An 18,805-nucleotide genomic window follows, 5' to 3' on the forward strand; every position below is an offset into this window, starting at 1 on the left:
CCCTTAGTTATATAGTCGAACATATATATGTCTACTTCATATCCGTACCTAAGCATGGTTCCAGAACATGTTTTAGGCAAAATAAATTTAGGAAAATCAGAGTCATCTGTCTGTGCAAATATATTTGACTTTAGAATAATTTTCAAGGTCATTTAAAGGTCAGAGTTTTTTAACCTTTTAAGGACGGGGATTTTTACGTTAAAATTTGACTTTTTTTGCACAATATTTGTCCATAAAATGAAAGAATATGTCACGTGGAGTGCCTGACAAAATTGGTGGTCGATATATCGACCAGTCCCGTCCTTAAAAGGTTAATAGAAAACCTCTATTTTGAGACCGAATTCGAAAAGAGCGAGAAATTTTAAGTCTGAAATTGTACTTTAAAATTTCATTTTTCACAAGTGCTCAGAAGCTGTTGCTTTAAATGAGCTAATCTTACTTTTAGCGCTACCCAGAAACAACGACGTGGACGTAGTAAGGACTGTTTCCTTTGGGGTGCTTGATTAAAAAGAGTCCCCTTGCCTCTCACTGTTTGGGGTGCTTGATTAAAACTAAAAAGGTTCTTGTAATCAAAATTTACCATTATTCCAATATTAACATATTTTTTGCAGCCTTATCTATTTCAAGTTTAGTGTTTTTTCATTTTGTATCTCAAACTAGAGATGTATGAATTAGAAGAAATAAGTAATTTATGAATCAAATCGGTATTAGTAGCGATTCTACTACACTTTCTTGTATTGAACTTTCAGTAATGCTTCATGTCCTTGTTTCGAGATTCCTGAGATTCTTCATATAATAAACCTATTGGAATTAGTGCAAAATGGTCAATGATTTTCTCTCCATGATAAAGTATCTTATGCACAGATGCTGGCATATAGTACCAATTATATAAATTTATATATAATTGTAAAGTTTTTTTTGCATAAAACTTGAATTTCATGGTGTCAATTTTTATACCACATGCAATAGTTTGTAATATGATTCCAAATCTGACGATTAATTCTTTGTCGACACCTGTTATTTGGGATGCCAAGTCAGGATCACGAAAAAATCTTCTTGCAGTATTACCGTCATTGGAAGATCCTGTCCCTTGTTTTGGGTAATCTATAAGTAGTAAACCTGTTTTATCTTTGAACATTTTTTGGATCCTAGTTTTAGCTAATTTTATTTGTTCTTTTTCTTCAATCGATTTTGCAGCCCACTTGGAGAAATCTAATCTATATACTATATGAAGAATACATTCCATAAATCGTATCCATGCATGCAAACTTGATAAGCCATATTTAAAATTATCAAGTATCTCGGTTTTTTTCGATAACTCATTCAAATTATTCATTTGTGATGGTGTTGCTTTACATATTACACAAGATGCGGATGAAGGTGTATCTGTTAATATCTGTACGACTTTTCCATCTATCATAGTTAGATGCAGCAAGTGCTTTACATGAATTTTGATACCAGCAATCTCTAGTGACGTTGGTGATAGAGCGTTGATTTCAGATTTTATTCGAGCTACTTTATCACGAGTGTTCTCTGGTGTTTCTTAGATATATTCGAAACTGATAACTCGGCAATATCTAGTCGAGCCAGATTGTGGATTGGACCAAATTTTTTTTCTTAAATTTAGTATATTTTCTTCTAATGTAAGCGGTACCATAGAGATCAGAAAAATACTACTGTCTGATGTAGTGCCATCAGTAAATTTTTGTTTATATTCAGTCTGATCAGAAGCACCATCACATCCCCATTTACAAGTCATTATAAGAGATACTTTAGTTACATTTTTAGGTATGAGAGAAATAACAGTAAGTATTTGTAGTAACCGCTTACATGTATGATCTAATAAAGCTTGCAAATGAATGGAAACGTGTTTCTCAGTTATTAATATACTTGAAGGTACAGGATAGCATTCTGCTTTTGCTTCTGCAAGCTTTTTATAAGGTATAAAAATATCTGCATTCTTTTCTTTAGATCGTTTTCGAATCGTATCATACTGCCACCGAAATAACTTTGTATCCTCAATAAGAGCTAATGATTCAGTTTCGGTAAATGTAAGTAAGTTGCATTCTTCATTGTTTAAAAGGCATTCAATAACATGTATCAAATGTTTCTTTCAAGAATCTCTTAAGTTTTTATAAAAAGCTTGTTTTATTTCTTCTTCTGAATAACTTTCAGACAGAAGTAGTATTTTTCTGCGCTTAGTAGATGTAGAACTACCTTCGTAATTATCTAATGATGGTCCGCCACCACTTGGGGCATCCCCTTTAAGATCAATAATAACATTTTCTGATAATCATTGGCAATTTTTATTTCTAAATACATTTTCTTTGTAAAATGCAGAAGATAATTTCATTTTGAAGATGCGCAGAAAACTAATACTAAGTTTTTTTTTCACGCGCGATGACTGTTCTTCGTCTAAGTCAGGATAAATCGTATTAACATAACTGATTAAGCAATCAACATTTTGTTCATTTTTATCGACTTTGAACAATACGTCACATAAGTTTAAGTGGGGTAGAGTAAGAGATTCCATTTTAAAATATTAAGTGTGATGTTAGTGTGTGATGTAAGAATACTAATAATACTGAAAGTATGCCCAAGTCTTTATTTTTTTAAGATACACTAAAATTAAAAAAAATGGGTTCTCGAATGATTGTGATGAATGAATGTGATGTGAATGATTATAGATAATACAATACAAATATGACTTATAAGTATTACTAATGAATATTATTAATATTAAAGGAAATTATTTAGCAAATTTTAACTTAAACGTTATATGTGGTTAAATTTTTTATACATCTTATTCTTATTGATAACGACTACTGTTATTCTATTTCATTTACAATTTGAGTTACTTGAATTTGACATATTCAATTTCGCTTGTTCTAATTATAAAAATATTATTTTATCTATAGTTTTTTCTTGTAATATAACTGATTTAGGTTTGTAAATCGATCTACTCGCAATACATTATAATAAGTTGCATACTATAGAAAGGAAAATAGACAGCCATACATAGTTGTTTTAGATTTTCACCATAAACATAAAACAGTAACTTTCAAACTTTCACCATTATAAGCTTTCAATGACGTAGAATAAATTGGGATTACAATTTACTGTATAAGTATTTGAAATTACACGATTAAGAAATTTAAATTTATAATTGACACAGAGCTTACATATTGAAATCTGTTATTTAAAAAAAAAATGATGAAGTCAGGATAAAAAGACATAATGAAGTGCAATGTGTTAAATGAATTCTACGAGAAAGAGAGGTTTGTGGGTTTGGAGTATTGGGTTTGTGGGTTTGGGGGTTTGGGGTTTGGAGTTTGGGGTTTTGGGTTTGGGGGTTTTATTGGGTTTGTGGGTTTGAGGTTTGGTGTTTGGTGTTTGTGAGTTTGGAGAATGGGCTTCGTAGCTCTCTTCCATTTAGTATAAAAAAGATCCTCACCAAAAATTATAAAGTTTGAATAAGATTTCTGGCCTCTAGGTGGTTTTGAACCTATTGACTACAATGTGGGGCGGCCCGGAACACGGCACACCTGCCGCCTCTGGCGAGGTGGGCGACGTCCCTGTGCCCGGCTTCGGAGTACAATGGGCAAACCAGCTTGTTTTGGCATTCCGTCGCGTAGTGTTCGGATGTGCCACATTTGCGGCAGCATTTCGTCCCGTCCTTACCTGTGCATTCAGCTTTCACATGGCCGAAGCCCAGGCATCTGTAAAATTTTGTCACCGTCAGTCGTTTCCGAACGCGGCAGTGCACCCAGCCAATTCCGATCCGGCCATGCCGAAGCAATGCATCGGCTTCCCGCGATTCTAATTCGCAGACCGCCATATACTGCTCAGTACGGTTTGGACCGAAAATGTGGACTCGGAAGTCCGTGTCTCGTCCCGTCTCTCGTCTGAGCGCGTCCGTCACGTCTTTCAGAGTCGCAACGCAGTCCAGATCAATGATTTCCAATTGGACCTTGGAGGTCACGGCCCTGACACTGCCCGCTTCCCCGATCGTGTCTTGGATCTGTCGTCCAAACATCTCATGTCCGTCCGGCTTGTCTGCGTCTACCTGTAGCTTCAGAAGACATAAGCCGTTCTTCGTCTTCCTCAGGGTTGTCACCTGCACGTGGCTCTCCTTCAGATCGATCGTCGTCCGTATTTTCCGTACTATGTCAGAGTACGTCGCGTCCGTGCCCGGCCTGATCAGGACAGCCAGACCCCTTTTCCGGTGGGCCTGTCCCCCTCTGTCAGGCCGATTCTTTACGTCCGTTTTCTTTTTTGTCTCGTCTGATCGTTTTCGTGTTACCGTCTGCCAGTCCTTGGTCGGTTCGATCGTCGGTGGCCTCTTTTGTGAGGGCTCCGGTGTGGTTCCAACCGGCGAACGTTTTCGTTTCGTCCGTGGCGTTTCTTCGTTATTCACCGCTGTCCTGTCTGTATTGTTGTTGTCTTGGAAACGTCTTTCCGAAACTATGTCCGATCGCATGTGCAGCGCGATGTCTACAGTCTCAAGAATTTTCTTAATTCCCGTCTTCACGGTCATGTTCATGTTCTTTTGTATGTTTGCTGCCTTGGCCATTTTCGTCGCCGTCTCTTGTATGAGCCGCAGCAGTTCCGTCACGTCTCATGTATCGTTTGTTATTGTCGGTGTTCGTCCTGTCGTTGGTTCTTGGCTGTCAGCGGTAGAGGCGTAGCTCACCCCGCTGCCGCCGCTTGACACACTGTCCGTCCTCTGTCGTCTCGGTAAGTTCAGTAGGTTCGTGTCGTTTTTTCGTGTCTTCCTCCCCATTCCCGTGCACAAAGTACGGCCCTCAAAATCCATGCCGCTGCCCATGGCCACCGGGGCTTTCACCCGATCGGAACCCGGGGTGGATTCCTCCTGAGAAGGAGTTACCACTTGAGGTACATTAGTGTTTTCATTGTGCATATTCATATTTATTCTTTTGTCCCGTTGTGCTGAAGGTCCCTCGTGGTCGCGACTCCACGAACCGCGCTGGGACAACGCACGGCCCTTGAGGTCCCCCCCCCTGTATGTTTACCCTGTGTGTTCAGTGTTCCCCCCTGTGGTGTGTGCGTGTATGTAAGTGCCCATAGGCAAAACCGGGCTTCGTTCACGGGGAGAGCCCATTTAGAGAGATCCCCTTCACTCGCTTTCGGGCGGCTCCGTTTATAGGAGTCCCCTACCATTCGCTTTTCGGTAAGACCCGTTTATAGGGTCGCCGAGCATTCACTTCCCCGTTTTGCCTGAAGGCGTGTGTGTGTGAGTGTTTGCGTAGTGTGTGTGTGTATGTGTATAAGTGATTAATGGTTGGACACATCGGCAGAATACCATTGACCGGATCCATTTCAGATCGGGCAGGCCTACGGCAATGATATCTCCAATTGACTCGGCTGTGGAGTATGTTATTCTACTTCAAAAATAAGCCGACACGTATTTTTTTTTTTTCGATTAGACCTCTACATCATTTTTTACGAGTATTTTAAAAAAGTGGTTAAAAAATAAATTTTCTAAAAATCAAATATTAAAATTTTAAAAAATGCTATATATTTTCTAACTTTTTTACTTAATATGTTATTTATAGCTTATTTTACTGTATTTCTTATAATCTTTCGAATGCGCCATGCAGAATAAAAAAATATTGAAAATTGGCGGGAAAAACTCAATTTTTTGAAAAAATTTCAAACTCAATTTTCTCAAAAAAGCCATCGTTTTTTTTTCAAATTTTTATGATAGATTAAGCATTACAAGACCTTTAAATTGGTATAGGAGTGATCGCGTACTTTTACGTTTTAGTGATAAAATATCGATTTTTCGTTTTTTTTTTGCTCAAAACATTGATAATTATAGTTTTGACATGTAAAACTTATTTACATATATGTTTTATGTGTATTATGTAGATATGAAATACATTGTGAATGTTCAAAAAAATCATAATAACAAAATTAAAAAAAAAACAATTCATTCGAATTCATTTGTTGCTTCTAGATCTTCACCTTCTGTTTTAGTTTGTGTCTCCGTATCTATGAGCAAAATATGATTTTAATAAATATATGTTTTTGAAAACTCTATTCATAATATAATATTTTTAAAACGAAAATGTGTTACTTTACAAAGATAAATTATTAATTGTGTGGGTATCTTACCAGTATCATCTTGCTCATCGCTTGAAAAAGGATCACCTGTTTTGCTACTTTCATATTTTGAACATAAAAGATTGTAACAAGTTATACACACATTATCAAACGGTTCAAATTTTTTTCTGCCAAACTTCAATTTCAATTTATTAGCTAAGTCACCAAGGCTTTTAAATCGCTTGTTTTTAGTTTTATATACACATGATTTATGCCTTTTTAAAAAGTCACAACACTTAACTCTCTTATCTGAATATGTACTATGTGGAGTCATAATTATAAACACAGAAATAAAACACTCAGTTATGATCTAAAGTGATTTTTGTTATAACGTACACTTGCTTTAATATATAATATACACCTAGAAAGCATGCATGCTTTTCTGTGTGTACACAATTTACGACTGATAGAAACTGAACTATGTGCTATCAGCAATGCGAACACGTGTATATTTATAAGCTATTTATAGAAGAAGGAATGTAATTCTATCAAAATCGCAAGACTACTATCAAACGTACAATTCTTGTATATGTATATATGGATGTATATATAAATATCTATATATATATATATATATATATAAATACGTTTCACATGTTAAAACTATAATTATCAATGTTTTGGGCAAAAAAAAAACCGAAAAATCGATATTTTATCACTAAAACGTAAAAGTACGCGATCACTCCTATACCAATTTAAAGGTCTTATAATGCTTAATCTATCATAAAAATTTGAAAAAAAAAAACGATGGCTTTTTTGAGAAAATTGAGTTTGAAATTTGTTCGAAAAATTGAGATTTTCCCGCCAATTTTCAATATTTTTTTATTCTGCATGGCGCATTCGAAAGAGTATAAGAAATACAGTAAAATAAGCTATAAATAACATATTAAGTAAAAAAATTAGAAAATATAGAGCATTTTTTTAAATGTTAATATTTGATTTTTAGAAAATTTATTTTTTAACCACTTTTTTAAAATGCTCGTAAAAAATGATGTAGAGGTCTAATCGAAAAAAAAAAAAATATGTGTCGGCTTATTTTTGAAGTAAAATAACATACTCCACAGCCGAGTCAATCGGAGATATCATTGCCGTAGGCCTGCCCGATCTGAAATGGATCCGGTCCATTATCTTTTGCGTCATTTGTGAGCCATATCTTCCTCTTGGCCGTGTCCGTTATGGCGTTGCTGCTCAGAGCATTGACGCGACGGACAACGTTTCCACTGGGCACGTCGTGGACGTTGGAAACTAGCATTTGCCCAGTGAGGTGTTACCACTCACTGGACCAGCCCGGCATTATTATTATTATTATTATTATTATTATTATTTTTACAAGGAGTTGCGGAATCCTTTTTGCGGATTCCCCTTAGTCTTGATATCTAAGGAGGTATGTGGGACTCCCCAAAAAAAGACAGGCCTACCCACTAAACCGCCATCTCCTTGTTGTCTTTTCCCCAGCTAGGGACTATATTGATATTACTTCTGACTGCGGGTTCTGTCTGTGTTTGTTCATTCGTATCGTTTCACCATGCGTCGTTACGTCGCGTCAATCCGTCTGCTCAGTCGTCCGTGTTCTTACGTCTTAGTATGGTTTCCGTATAGGTAGCGACTAAACACCACCATTCGGGTTTATGCAGCATCACCTCTACAATGTTATCGGGGGTGATGTTGCCAACTGTTGTCTCTAGTTCTCGTCTGAGTCTTGTCCAGCGGTCGCACCCGAAAAACGTGTGTTCCGCGTCGTCTCGTTCGTGTCCACAATACCTGCAGTCGGGTGTTCGTACTCTGTTCATATTGTGGAGGTACCGTCGAAAGTACCCGTGGCCCGTCAAGAGCTGGGTGACGTGAAAATTCACATCACCAAAATTCCTTCCGAGCCACGGTCTGACGTCCCGTATCAGTCGTCTCGTCCATTTGCTACCTCGTTCTTCTGTCCATCGGTCTTGCCACTCGTCGATCGTCCTTTCGCGTTCAACGATTGTCGCGTTCTTTCGTCCTATGTCTGCGCTGCTCCCATAGATCCTTTTGCGTTCAGAGGCAAGAAGATCCACGGGTATTACGCTCGCGACCACCTGGACAGCCTGCGCAGAGACTGTTCGGTAGGAGCAAGTGATTCGCAGAGCGCCTTGTCTCTGTACCATCGTCATTGTCTTACAATACTTCTTTGTCTTCAAGGAATCTGCCCATATTTCCGCGCTGTATAAGAGGATCGAGTGAGCTGTCGCCATTAGCAGTCGCCGCTTTCCTGGTCTCGGTCCCGTCGTGTTTGCCATCAGGCGGCTAAAGGATGCTATCCTCTCTGCCGCTTTTCGGGCTGTCTTCTGTATGTGAGGCCAGAAGGACATCTTCGTATCGAGGGTTACCCCAAGGTACTTGACTTCCCCGTTGGTCTCCGTTTCGTATGTACCCACTTCATGGGCAGTATCGTCTGTATGCGTCTTCTCGTGAGAAGCATAAGTTCCGTCTTTTCTGTTGCGAGTTGCTGTCCGTGTTCTGTCATTCATCGTCTAACTCGTTTCATGGTCTGGTTCAACGTCAGCTGCGCCAGCTCGGGAGATCTCTCCATGATCACCGCCGCCACGTCATCAGCGTAGGCGACGAGGGTCACTCCGAGTGGCATCCCAAGCCGAAGCAGACTATCGTATAGACCATTCCAAAAGTCGGGTCCCAGTATCGACCCCTGAGCCACCCCAGCGGTGACCTGTCTCGTTACCTGTCCTTCGATCGTCTCGTACGTTATTCGTCTGTTTCTCAGATAATCCTCCACAACCCGAACCAGGTACGGTGGGATCCGAAAGTTGCTTTTCAGCGCCTCCAAGATATCCACCCACCTGGCCGAGTTAAAAGCATTTCTGATGTCGAGCGTCGCTAGCAGCACAATGGGTCGCGTCGCATGGCAGTGTCTGTCTAGTTCCAGGAAAGAATCAATCACCTTTTGGATCGCTCCAATCGTCGACCGACCCCTCCTGAAGCCGAATTGCAAATCTAAGAGACCCCCTCCGGCCTGTATCGCGTCCGTCAGTCTCGGTCTGAGTAATTGTTCAAAGAGTTTACCAGTAGTGTCAAGTAAACTCAACGGTCGGTAGGCCGAAGGAGTGCCAGGGTCGCCCTTACCTTTTGGAATAAGAACGGGCCTCGCCTCCTTCCACCGATCGCTGAACGTTCCTGTCGTCAAGCACGTATTGTACAGGTCGAGAAGTATCTCCGGCCGTAGACGAGTCACGAGCCGGAGGATCTCGGATGGTACTCCGTCCGGTCCCGGTGCCTTACCCGTCTTCATCGCATTCGTTGCTCTGATGAGCTCCTCAGCGGCAAAAGCGGGGGGCATTTATGCGTCCACGTCATCCATCACGTTTGTCCTAATCGGGTGCGTCGGAAACAATCCGTCAACAATCCGTCCTGCTGTTTCGGCATTTTTAATTTCCGGTCAGACTCGGGCCCCTAGTTTCCCGGTCACAATCTTGTAGCCGGTTCCCCAGGGATCCTCGTTCACCTCCTCGCAGAGCTTCCTCCAGCATCGCGTCTTGCTGTCCCGTATTGCTTTCGTCAGCGTCTTCCGTGCTGTTTTGTATATGGCTTGGAGGTTTTCCCTTTCGGGTCCGCCCCCTGCCCTTGTCATTCGTCGCCGATTTGCCAGGCATATCTTGCGTAGCTCGGCTATTTCGTCCGTCCACCAGTATTATGGCCGTCTTTTTTGTATCTGTCGTCGTTTCGTCATTGTGCTGGTGCACAAGCTGTTTATTAATTTCGCCGTCTCGTGTGTCAGTCTTTCCGTTCTTCGCCGACCCGTTAGCTCAGGAGGAATCTTCGACCCCGGGGCTGATGCCGCCATCAACTCCTCCGAAAATTTTTGTCGGTCAAGTTTGTTAAGGTTCCACCGCGGGGGTTGATGGATTCTCGTTTGTCTCGTTTCTGTCCGTCCCGCCACTTCGAAGACGATGTATTGATGGTCGCTGGCTGTATAGTCCTCGACCACCCGCCACCCCCTCAGCCGTGGCAGGATTCTGTCTGACGTCATCGTCACGTCAGGGATGGAGTCTCCAATCCCTGGTCGTCTATACGTCGGCGTGTGTCCCGTATTTACTACTGCTAGGTCCAACCTTGCGGCCATTTCCAGCAGCAGTCGTCCACGTCGGTTCGTTTCGTTCATTCCCCACTCGATCGCCCTCGCATTGAGATCCCCCGCAACGATGACATCTCCGGGCAGGTCCCTGATCCCGTCCTCTAACAGCGTCGCCTTCCTTTCGAACTCCATCGCGGTGCAGTTGGGTGTCAGGTAGACGCTGACATAAGTGACAGCGCCGACTGTAGCCCAGACGTAGTCGTCCCCGACTCCGCGGTTGGAGACTCTAAATTGAGCGGCGCCCCTTACCCAGATAGCAGTGGTCTCTGTCTTGTTTGTAATGTATGTCTGGGACATCCTTTTCCTGTATGGTTCACACAGGATCAGAATATCCGCGTCATGTTCGTCGGCTATCTACGGTAGGAGCATGTCTGCAGTCCTACTTCTGTTCAGGTTTCCTTGTACTACTCTGTCCGTCTTCCGGCACGCCTTCTGCACTCCTCCAGCGCGGCCCGGAACACGGCACACCTGCCGTTTCCGGCGAGGTGGGCGACGTCCCCATGCCCGGCCTCGGAGCACAGTGGGCAGACCGGTTCTCCTTTGCATTCCGTCGCGTAATGTCCGGATGCGCCGCATTTGCGGCAGCATTTCGTCCTGTCCTTGCCCATATATTCGGCCTTCACGTGGCTGAAGTCCAGGCACCTGTAACATTTCGTCACCGTCAGTCTTTTTCGGACGCGGCAGTGCACCCAGCCAATTCCGATCCGACCGCGCCGGAGCAGCGCCTCGGCTTCCCACGATTCCATTTCGCAGACCGCCATATACTGCTCGGGGGTATTATTATTATTATTATTATTATTATTATTATTATTATTATTATTATTATTATTATTATTATTATTATTATGAACCTCACCTTTGTCCCGGTGGGATAGACGGGGGGGGGGGGGGGGGGGAGTTGACCGCATCCCACAAATAATACCTTACCTGAACGTAGAATTTCCCGCTCTTTCCGAATTCACCATAAAAAATGGAGGTTCTTATTAAAAAAATCACTTGGTTATTTGGTTATTCGGGTTATTGAGGATGGTTTATTGGGTTATTGGGTTATTTGAGTTTTTGGGTTATTAATATTAATCTTACCCTTGCCCGCTCATCCTTGTGCATAGATGATGAAAATAATAAATTTGACCCCTACATGACCTTACGCGGGAGGGAGGATAACCGAACCCCACACATAATACCTTATCTAAACCTAGAATTTCTCGCTCTTTCTGAATCCGGGATCAAAATTATAGGTTCCTATTCAAAAAATGACTTTGACCTTTCAATGACCTTGAAAATAAATCTCAAGGTCAAATGCGATTTCTGAGAAAGGTGTCCCTCATTGTCCCAAACACTTTTATCTGAACAATTTTTTTGTACAATGCAAACCGCAGAAAATTTCGGGGTGGTTCCTTTAAAATGGGTCACCCTGTATACATACACATATATTTGTGTATATCATACGTATGAAGATCGTTTAATAAGTTCGTGACTGCTTGAAAGATGGAGGTGTTATTGTAACGTATTTTACACTGTAAAATAGTTCCATCCAGTATAAGTGCACATACAAAGTTTCAAGTCAGTACGTTGATTTGGAAATGTTTTACTGTCATTTGACTTCAGTTTTTCATTGTGTACACAAAATCATGAAAAAAATGAGTTTCGTGTACTTAGTATCAATCAATATCAATCAAAGAAACTAGAGAAAAGCTGAGAAAATATTATGGAGACTCTGCTCTTGTGTATGGTATGGTTTAAAAGTGGTTTACTGAAGTTTATTGTTTTTTAATATTGGTATTAACAGGAAGCATTTTAGACCGGCTACGATCCTCCCGACATTGAACAGCTGGAGTATTTTCTTTGTTAGTGATAATTGTTCGACTATTTGTCGAATATTTGTCCAACTGAATGAAAGGCAAGATAACTATAGTGCAAAAAGTGGTCGCTATTGACTAGATGATATTTACCCACCATCAATGAAATGCCTCTGCTAGCCCCGTTGTCCACGCAAAAGCGTTCGACAAATGCTCGACTCAATTTTAATATTGTAAGCGATTATGCGGGGATATAATTTATAAATATTGTCTCGTATGCTTCTCTCTCTCCTTTTAAACCTTCCTCTCTGCCTCTTTCTCTCTTTTTCTTTCTATCTTCTTGTCTCTCTAGCACTAAGCTATTTAGTACTATTATAATTTAGATTAGTATGAGTGTATATCTTTTGGCATTTGACTATTATTTTTTTTTTCTATTGCACGATTGCCGAAACGCATACATATTTATATGGTTGTGTATTTATATTACGGTGTAGAGCTATACACCGCTCTCTCTTTCTCTCTCTCTCTTTCTTACTATACAGCTCTACTTTTGCGTTTTTGCAAGCTACAAAGGCTACGTAAGAACTGTGCTATCGGACATTACTTTTTTTCGCTTACACAGAACAGCATAAGATTTGTGACGAGAGCAAGCGTTGCGCTTATTCTCGTCGACATTTTCCCCAATTTCCCCTCTCTCTCGGTAAAGCATGGTGACCAGCGTTAGGCGCATTTAAGAATGCGCCTAATGCATGGTCATTGTTTCAGCCGACGGAGATTGCCGAGCGAGGCCGAGCCGACCCGAAGCTATTACGCTGACGACAGATTATAGAGATGTTAGAAAGAAAGAAAGAGAGAGAGAGTTAGGGGCGTGCGTGCCCCACGCAAGATCAGGTAGGCGCGCGTCGCGTACCAATTAGCGCATTGGTCGCACGCCGCCTAATAAGTAGGTCAAGTGGGGAGAGAAAGAACGAGGAATAAGCTGTCGATCGCGGAAGAATAACGAGCGATACAGACGGTAGTGAGTTGAGCAGTCAGTCAGTCAGAAGGTTTCCAGTCGATCAGCTATTAAGACGGTTTAGACGGTCAGCTGCAGAGTCGAAAGTGTAGTTGAGAACAAAGGGTCAGTCGAACGCACACCCCACCAAGGAGCCGAGGAGGACCGAGAGGAAGAGGATGAGTGCCTTGTTCCAACATCTGCTCGGGACGCTACTCGGAGAAGCCGGCAGGAGTTGCCCAGCGATGGCCAGCAACATCGTCCGCAGGGCGTGGCCAGGCCTCCCGTTCCTACATTGAAGGTCAAGGCTCGCAATCTAATTTCTTTCTCTCTCTCTCTCTCTCTCTCTCTCTCTCTCTCTCTCTTCAACGGTATGGTACAGCGCGTAATTGTAAAAGTCAGGTAGGTAGCAAGGCGTGCATACGCCGGCTACCTGCCCTAATTAAGGTCGGCGACATAAATTGTTCGGATAGAGAATCGTCCAGTCAATCCGTCGCCGGGCGGCTTTCTCTTTTAGTTTAAGTAGGCTAAGTCGGTTCGTCGTCATGGCGGTTATCTGCCGGGCAACGCGTGCTGTATATCATTTAGATTTGTAAGCGTTAGTTAATTTGTTCTTTGTTCTCTGTTGTGATAGGTGTTAAGAACACCGTTGTGTTCTATAGTGTTAAGACGTGTTCACAACACCGTTGTGTTCATTAGGTTAAAATTTGTAAAGCTGGTTATAAGTAGAATAATGCCGTTTGTTCTTTTTGCGGTTGTTCATGTATGGTTTTGAAGTTTAAGTGTAATTTTGACTTTGATTTGATTAGAATTAGATTTGATTTAATTGCGAATTTTGTTGTGTCTTTAATTCCTTAATCACTTTCATTTCTTTACCTTTCCCCCCCTTCTCGTCTCGATAGCTATGAGCGAGTGCGCCTCACTTGCCTACCTTAAAAATTGATAACGAACGAGCTTCCGTTACATATTTTCTATCATTCTTCTTATATACAAGAAATTTGCAGTGATAAAACTCCATTATAATGGTTGCGTAATAAGTTTCATAGCAATACTGAAATTTTTATTAATTTTTAATTACTGATGTACATGTTAAAATGTTTCAGAGCTATACCTTTGGATTACAAGATGGCTTCAATGGAGATACTTTATGTGGCTTGTTGAAGAGTGGTCTAGCACAATTTTTAGCACTCGAAATAACGAAAGGAAATCATCGTGAAAATCGTGCAATAGTCCGATATTTACCATGGCTGTTTTCACCTCCATCAACTGTTATTCAAGGGTATGGTCATTAAACATTTTTTAAATTTAAATAAATTATGGAACTATTATTAAAATTGGTTACCTAAAATAGTTTTGATTGCAAAACTAGAAATCCCAAACGATATTGTTGTTTTATCTATTTTCAATAAATTTGAATTTCATAGAGTTAACTCTCAAAGTCAAAGTTTGTGACCGATCGACCGGTTAATCGATTGATTGGTTGATCAGTTTATTAGTCACTGACCAGTAGGTAATCTAGAGAGGCCACGTATCAGGAGACCTCAGATCAGTGATCTGAAGTGCATGAGCTACCACATCATCCACTCTTACATCACACGCGAAATCTTCTCCTGCACACCCCTATCTAAAATGTATTTTAAATATACATTAAAATGTAATTATGAGTAATTTAAATAAATTCAATTTATTTATGTAATATAATTTATTTATATATGTGTATGCGGAGACGCCTTAGACGACTTTTTTCCAGAGACTTACTCGCCGTAGACGACGTCGTCTAAGGCGATCCTGACGTAAGAACGGTTTAGACGACTTTTACGCCTTAGACAACTTTCGATGAATACTCGTTATAGACGACATCATGAAAAATATTGAATAAAAAAAGTCAAATTCAGGGTCCTAGAAATAGTATAGGCATTTGTTTTTCGAAGATTCTGAGGTATATAATGAGAGTAACTGGTAATAAATGCTGATCGAGTTTCCAAACCTTTTAGAGACAAAGAATGCCATTGACGCCAATATACTACATGATAGTCTAGAAAATTGGCTACGAAGTTAGTTTTCACGAAATCTTTGTGAGAGGTAGATCTGCTGATCAACTTCATTATACCTGACACAGTTATACGAGGTATGATTCTACGTAATTTTGCTAAGAATATTGATCAAAACACTTAAACCTGGAGATGTCTAAACCGGATATATTCCGCGTATATCTTTTAATAGAATGTAATAGGTATCGAAAATTGTTAATTCTTGGTGTCGTCTAAGACGGATATAATCCGCGTCTATATTCGTATATAGCGGAATCGGGAAAGTTTGTGAAAGGAAGCAATTTACAAACGAAAACGATGATCAAGGCAGAATAGATATTTAGCTAACGTTTGGTGGCATTTGTTTTTCGAAGATTCTGAGGTATATGATGAGAGTTATTGGTGATGAAATGCTGACCGAGTGTGGAAACTTTGCAAATACAGAAAATGTAATTGACGTAAATATACTACATTAATTTGTAGACAAATATGTAGTTAATGTTCTCGGAATTTCTGTGAGAAGTAAATCTATGAAGCGACTCGATCATACGTGATTCGTTTAAATAGTACATGAGTTGATATGAAGTATCTACTGATACAGGTATATAACAAGATATGATTCCACTTTCGTTTACTAAGAAAGTTTGACGAAAATACTTATTTGCATAATTATCTAAACCGGTTACACTTGGCGTATATCTCTCAATAGAGAGTAATAAATGTCGAAAATTCTTAATCTCTGCATCGTCTAAGTCGGGAATAATCCGCGTATATGTTTTAATAGAGAGTAGTAGATATCGAAAATTCTTAATCTCAAAGTCTTCTGAACCGGTTTCAATCCTTGTAAATGTGAGAATACAGCGGAATGAGACAAGTTGGTGAAATCAGCCGTTCAGAAATGTAAACTAACCTAAAATCAGTAAAAAAATGTAAGAACTTTTAACTGGCATTGTTTTCGAGTATTTCATCGTGTATGATGAAATTATGAGATAGATGAGATAGATCAATGGATCGACTCAAGTTTACCTGATCCATATAAATATATATATTTATATCCATATATATATATATATATCCATATCCATATATACATATACATATATATATATATGCCTATTCAAACGATTGATGAGTGAACGTAAAAATTACTACTAATAAATTTATATTTATATGGCCAATAAACAATTTAGGTCGATTGACAAAGCTTGAAAAAGGTTCTTTTTCGATACGCATATGTTCAATGTTGATAATCATTTTCGATTGCGACTTCCACCGACTATTGGATTGTTGGCAGGATTAGATTAGATCCCCTAGAACATGCACAGCCGCGATTTGCATCTGGCCCAAAGGTAGCGATTACGTATAGAAATTTTATGAACACCTATCTAGAAATCGCGGATATGGAGCTTGTTCCAGAAAATAAGATCAAGAATCCATGAACGTGTTATTTATCAATCATCACATGCTTTCGGAATGCTAAATCCTAAGTTTTTTATTCATTCTAAGATAAGATAATCTGTTTTATCGAAACACCCTCTATAAATTAATTAACCTGAACTCCTGTGCATGTATTGAGTGTACATGTGTATATGTATGCAAAATGAGCTGGAGCCTGAGAAAATTTAGCATGGTGGCAGCACCGTGCGAAGCTCCCTTGCGATCCCTGCCGTTTCTAACAAACAACGTGCATGGTTTGCACTTTATCAATCATATTTATCGAATATAGTTTATCTCAATTAAACTTAATTATTTATCAGTGAATGTGTGTGTAAAAGAGTGAAATTTCAACGAAATTCCAGAGTGAGCACGTGTGTGCATGAGTGTGCGCGGCCATTGTTTCCGCGGCGTCAATCGTGTATTTTGTGCTTTGTATTAATTTCTAATCAATCATTTTTCATGTAAATGTATAATAATAAAAAGGGTTTTTCATGCCGTGATTGGCTTTTTCCCTTTAAACATAGTGTCATTTATTAACTTAATTTTCGATTCTTAATGAGAATTCAGTAAACTAAATCAACTTCAACTACAAATTAAAATCAACTTTAACAATCAAATAAAATTAAATTCAACAATAAAAATATAAATATAAATTAACAATCAATTAAAATTAGCTTGAACACAAATTTTAAGTTAACAGCAAACGTAACGATAAAATCTAAAATTCAAATGCAACAAAGCTCTTTGTGTCACCCACAAAGAAGTCGCAACATTTAATAATGCCTCCTGTGAGGTAAAAACTCTACCTCTTTGTTTTTTCTAAAATTCTCAAAGAAAGTGAGGTTGCAAGAGTACAGTGCGCGAAATATGCATGAATCGGACAAAGAAACAAAGGCCCGGTAATCTGTTGCAACGCGACATTCTTTGTTCTAACTTAAGCATTTTAATCTTGTTTAATTTACTAGTTCGTAATTACATTTTCACTTTAATATTTAAATTTCATCAATTAAATTTCGAGTTTATTTATTACTTTTCACCAATTAAATTTTGGGTTTATTTATTACAGATTTCGCGAATTACATTTTGATTTCGAGTTTGTTTGTTTTACAGTAATTATTTAGTAACATTTCAGTATGTTATACAGTAGAATAATTCTCAATGCCTTATAATCTATATTTTTTTACATCTTTTACAATTTAAAAATCTACAATTTTGTGACGAGAGCAAGCGTTGCGCTTGTTGTAAAAACGCGCGACACAGATGGTAGTTAGTCGAGAGCAGAGTAAAAAGGTTTCCAGACGACGGTAGACGGTCAGCGGTGCGAAGTCAAAGGGCAGCTGAGGACAAAGCGGCCAGCCGAAAGCACGCACCGCTAAGGGCCGAGGAGAGCCGAGAGGACAGAGGACGACTACCTTGTTCCGGCATCTGCTGGGGACGCTACTTGGAGGAGCCGGCAGTAGTTGCCCAGCGACGACCAGCAACACCGTACGCAGGGCGCAGCCAGGCCTCCCGCTCCAGCATCAAAAGTCAAGACACGCAAGTTAATCTCTCTCTCTCTCTCTCTCTCTCTCTCTCTCTCTCTTCGACAATAGCACAGTGCGTAATTTTATTGTTTCCCATAAATTTCCCAAAAATAAGTTGCAGAGCTTGGGCAAGATTTTTTCACTGCTCGATCGAGCTCTTCCCATAGCAGTTCGATGGGATTTAAATCAGGCGACTGGGCAAGCCATTGCATAACTTTGAATTTTTTTTCTTTTCTAAATTTGAGAGATAATTTTTACATAATTTGGATGTATATTTTGGATCGTTATCTTGCTGAAACACAAATTGTGCTTCCACTAGTCGAATTCCTGATGTTACAGCGTGCCTTTGTAGAATGTTTTTGTAACTTTCTTGCTTTAAGATTCCATCAATTTTCAGAATATCACCTACTTTTGATCCAGCAAAACAACCCCATACCATAACTAAACCACCACCATGCTTCACACTTGGAACTAAACAATCACTATTATATTTCTCACTAACCCGTCTTCTTACATACACTCTCCTTCTACTTCCAAAAATTTCAAATTTTGACTCGTCAGACCACAGAACATTTTTCCAATCAGAAATAGTCCCATTTTTATGACATTTTGCCCACTGTAAGCGTTACTTTTTATTTACACATCGTAGAAGTGGCTTCTTAACGGTAACTCGACCAAAAAGTCCTTTCTCTCGCAAACTTCTCTTTATCGTATTCACACTCACAGGTTTTTCGAAATGTTTGTTGACATCTGCGGTAAGTTCAGAGGCAGTGCCT

General features: G+C 39.8%; 1 protein-coding gene across 1 annotated transcript in view; it reads left to right on the plus strand.

Annotated features, from left to right (window-relative positions):
* Window positions 1-18,805, plus strand: part of LOC131671027 (protein unc-79 homolog) — a 446,378-nt gene that overhangs the window by 33,415 nt on the left and 394,158 nt on the right. Inside the window, exon 5 of the mRNA XM_058947140.1 lies at window positions 14,143-14,318. Within this exon, the coding sequence (XP_058803123.1) occupies window positions 14,143-14,318 (176 nt within the window). The remainder of the gene's footprint in view (window positions 1-14,142; window positions 14,319-18,805) is intronic.

Source organism: Phymastichus coffea, unplaced genomic scaffold (assembly GCF_024137745.1).
Source record: "Phymastichus coffea isolate CEN01 unplaced genomic scaffold, Cenicafe_Pcof_1.1 PCOF00009, whole genome shotgun sequence".
Lineage (NCBI taxonomy): Eukaryota > Metazoa > Arthropoda > Insecta > Hymenoptera > Eulophidae > Phymastichus > Phymastichus coffea.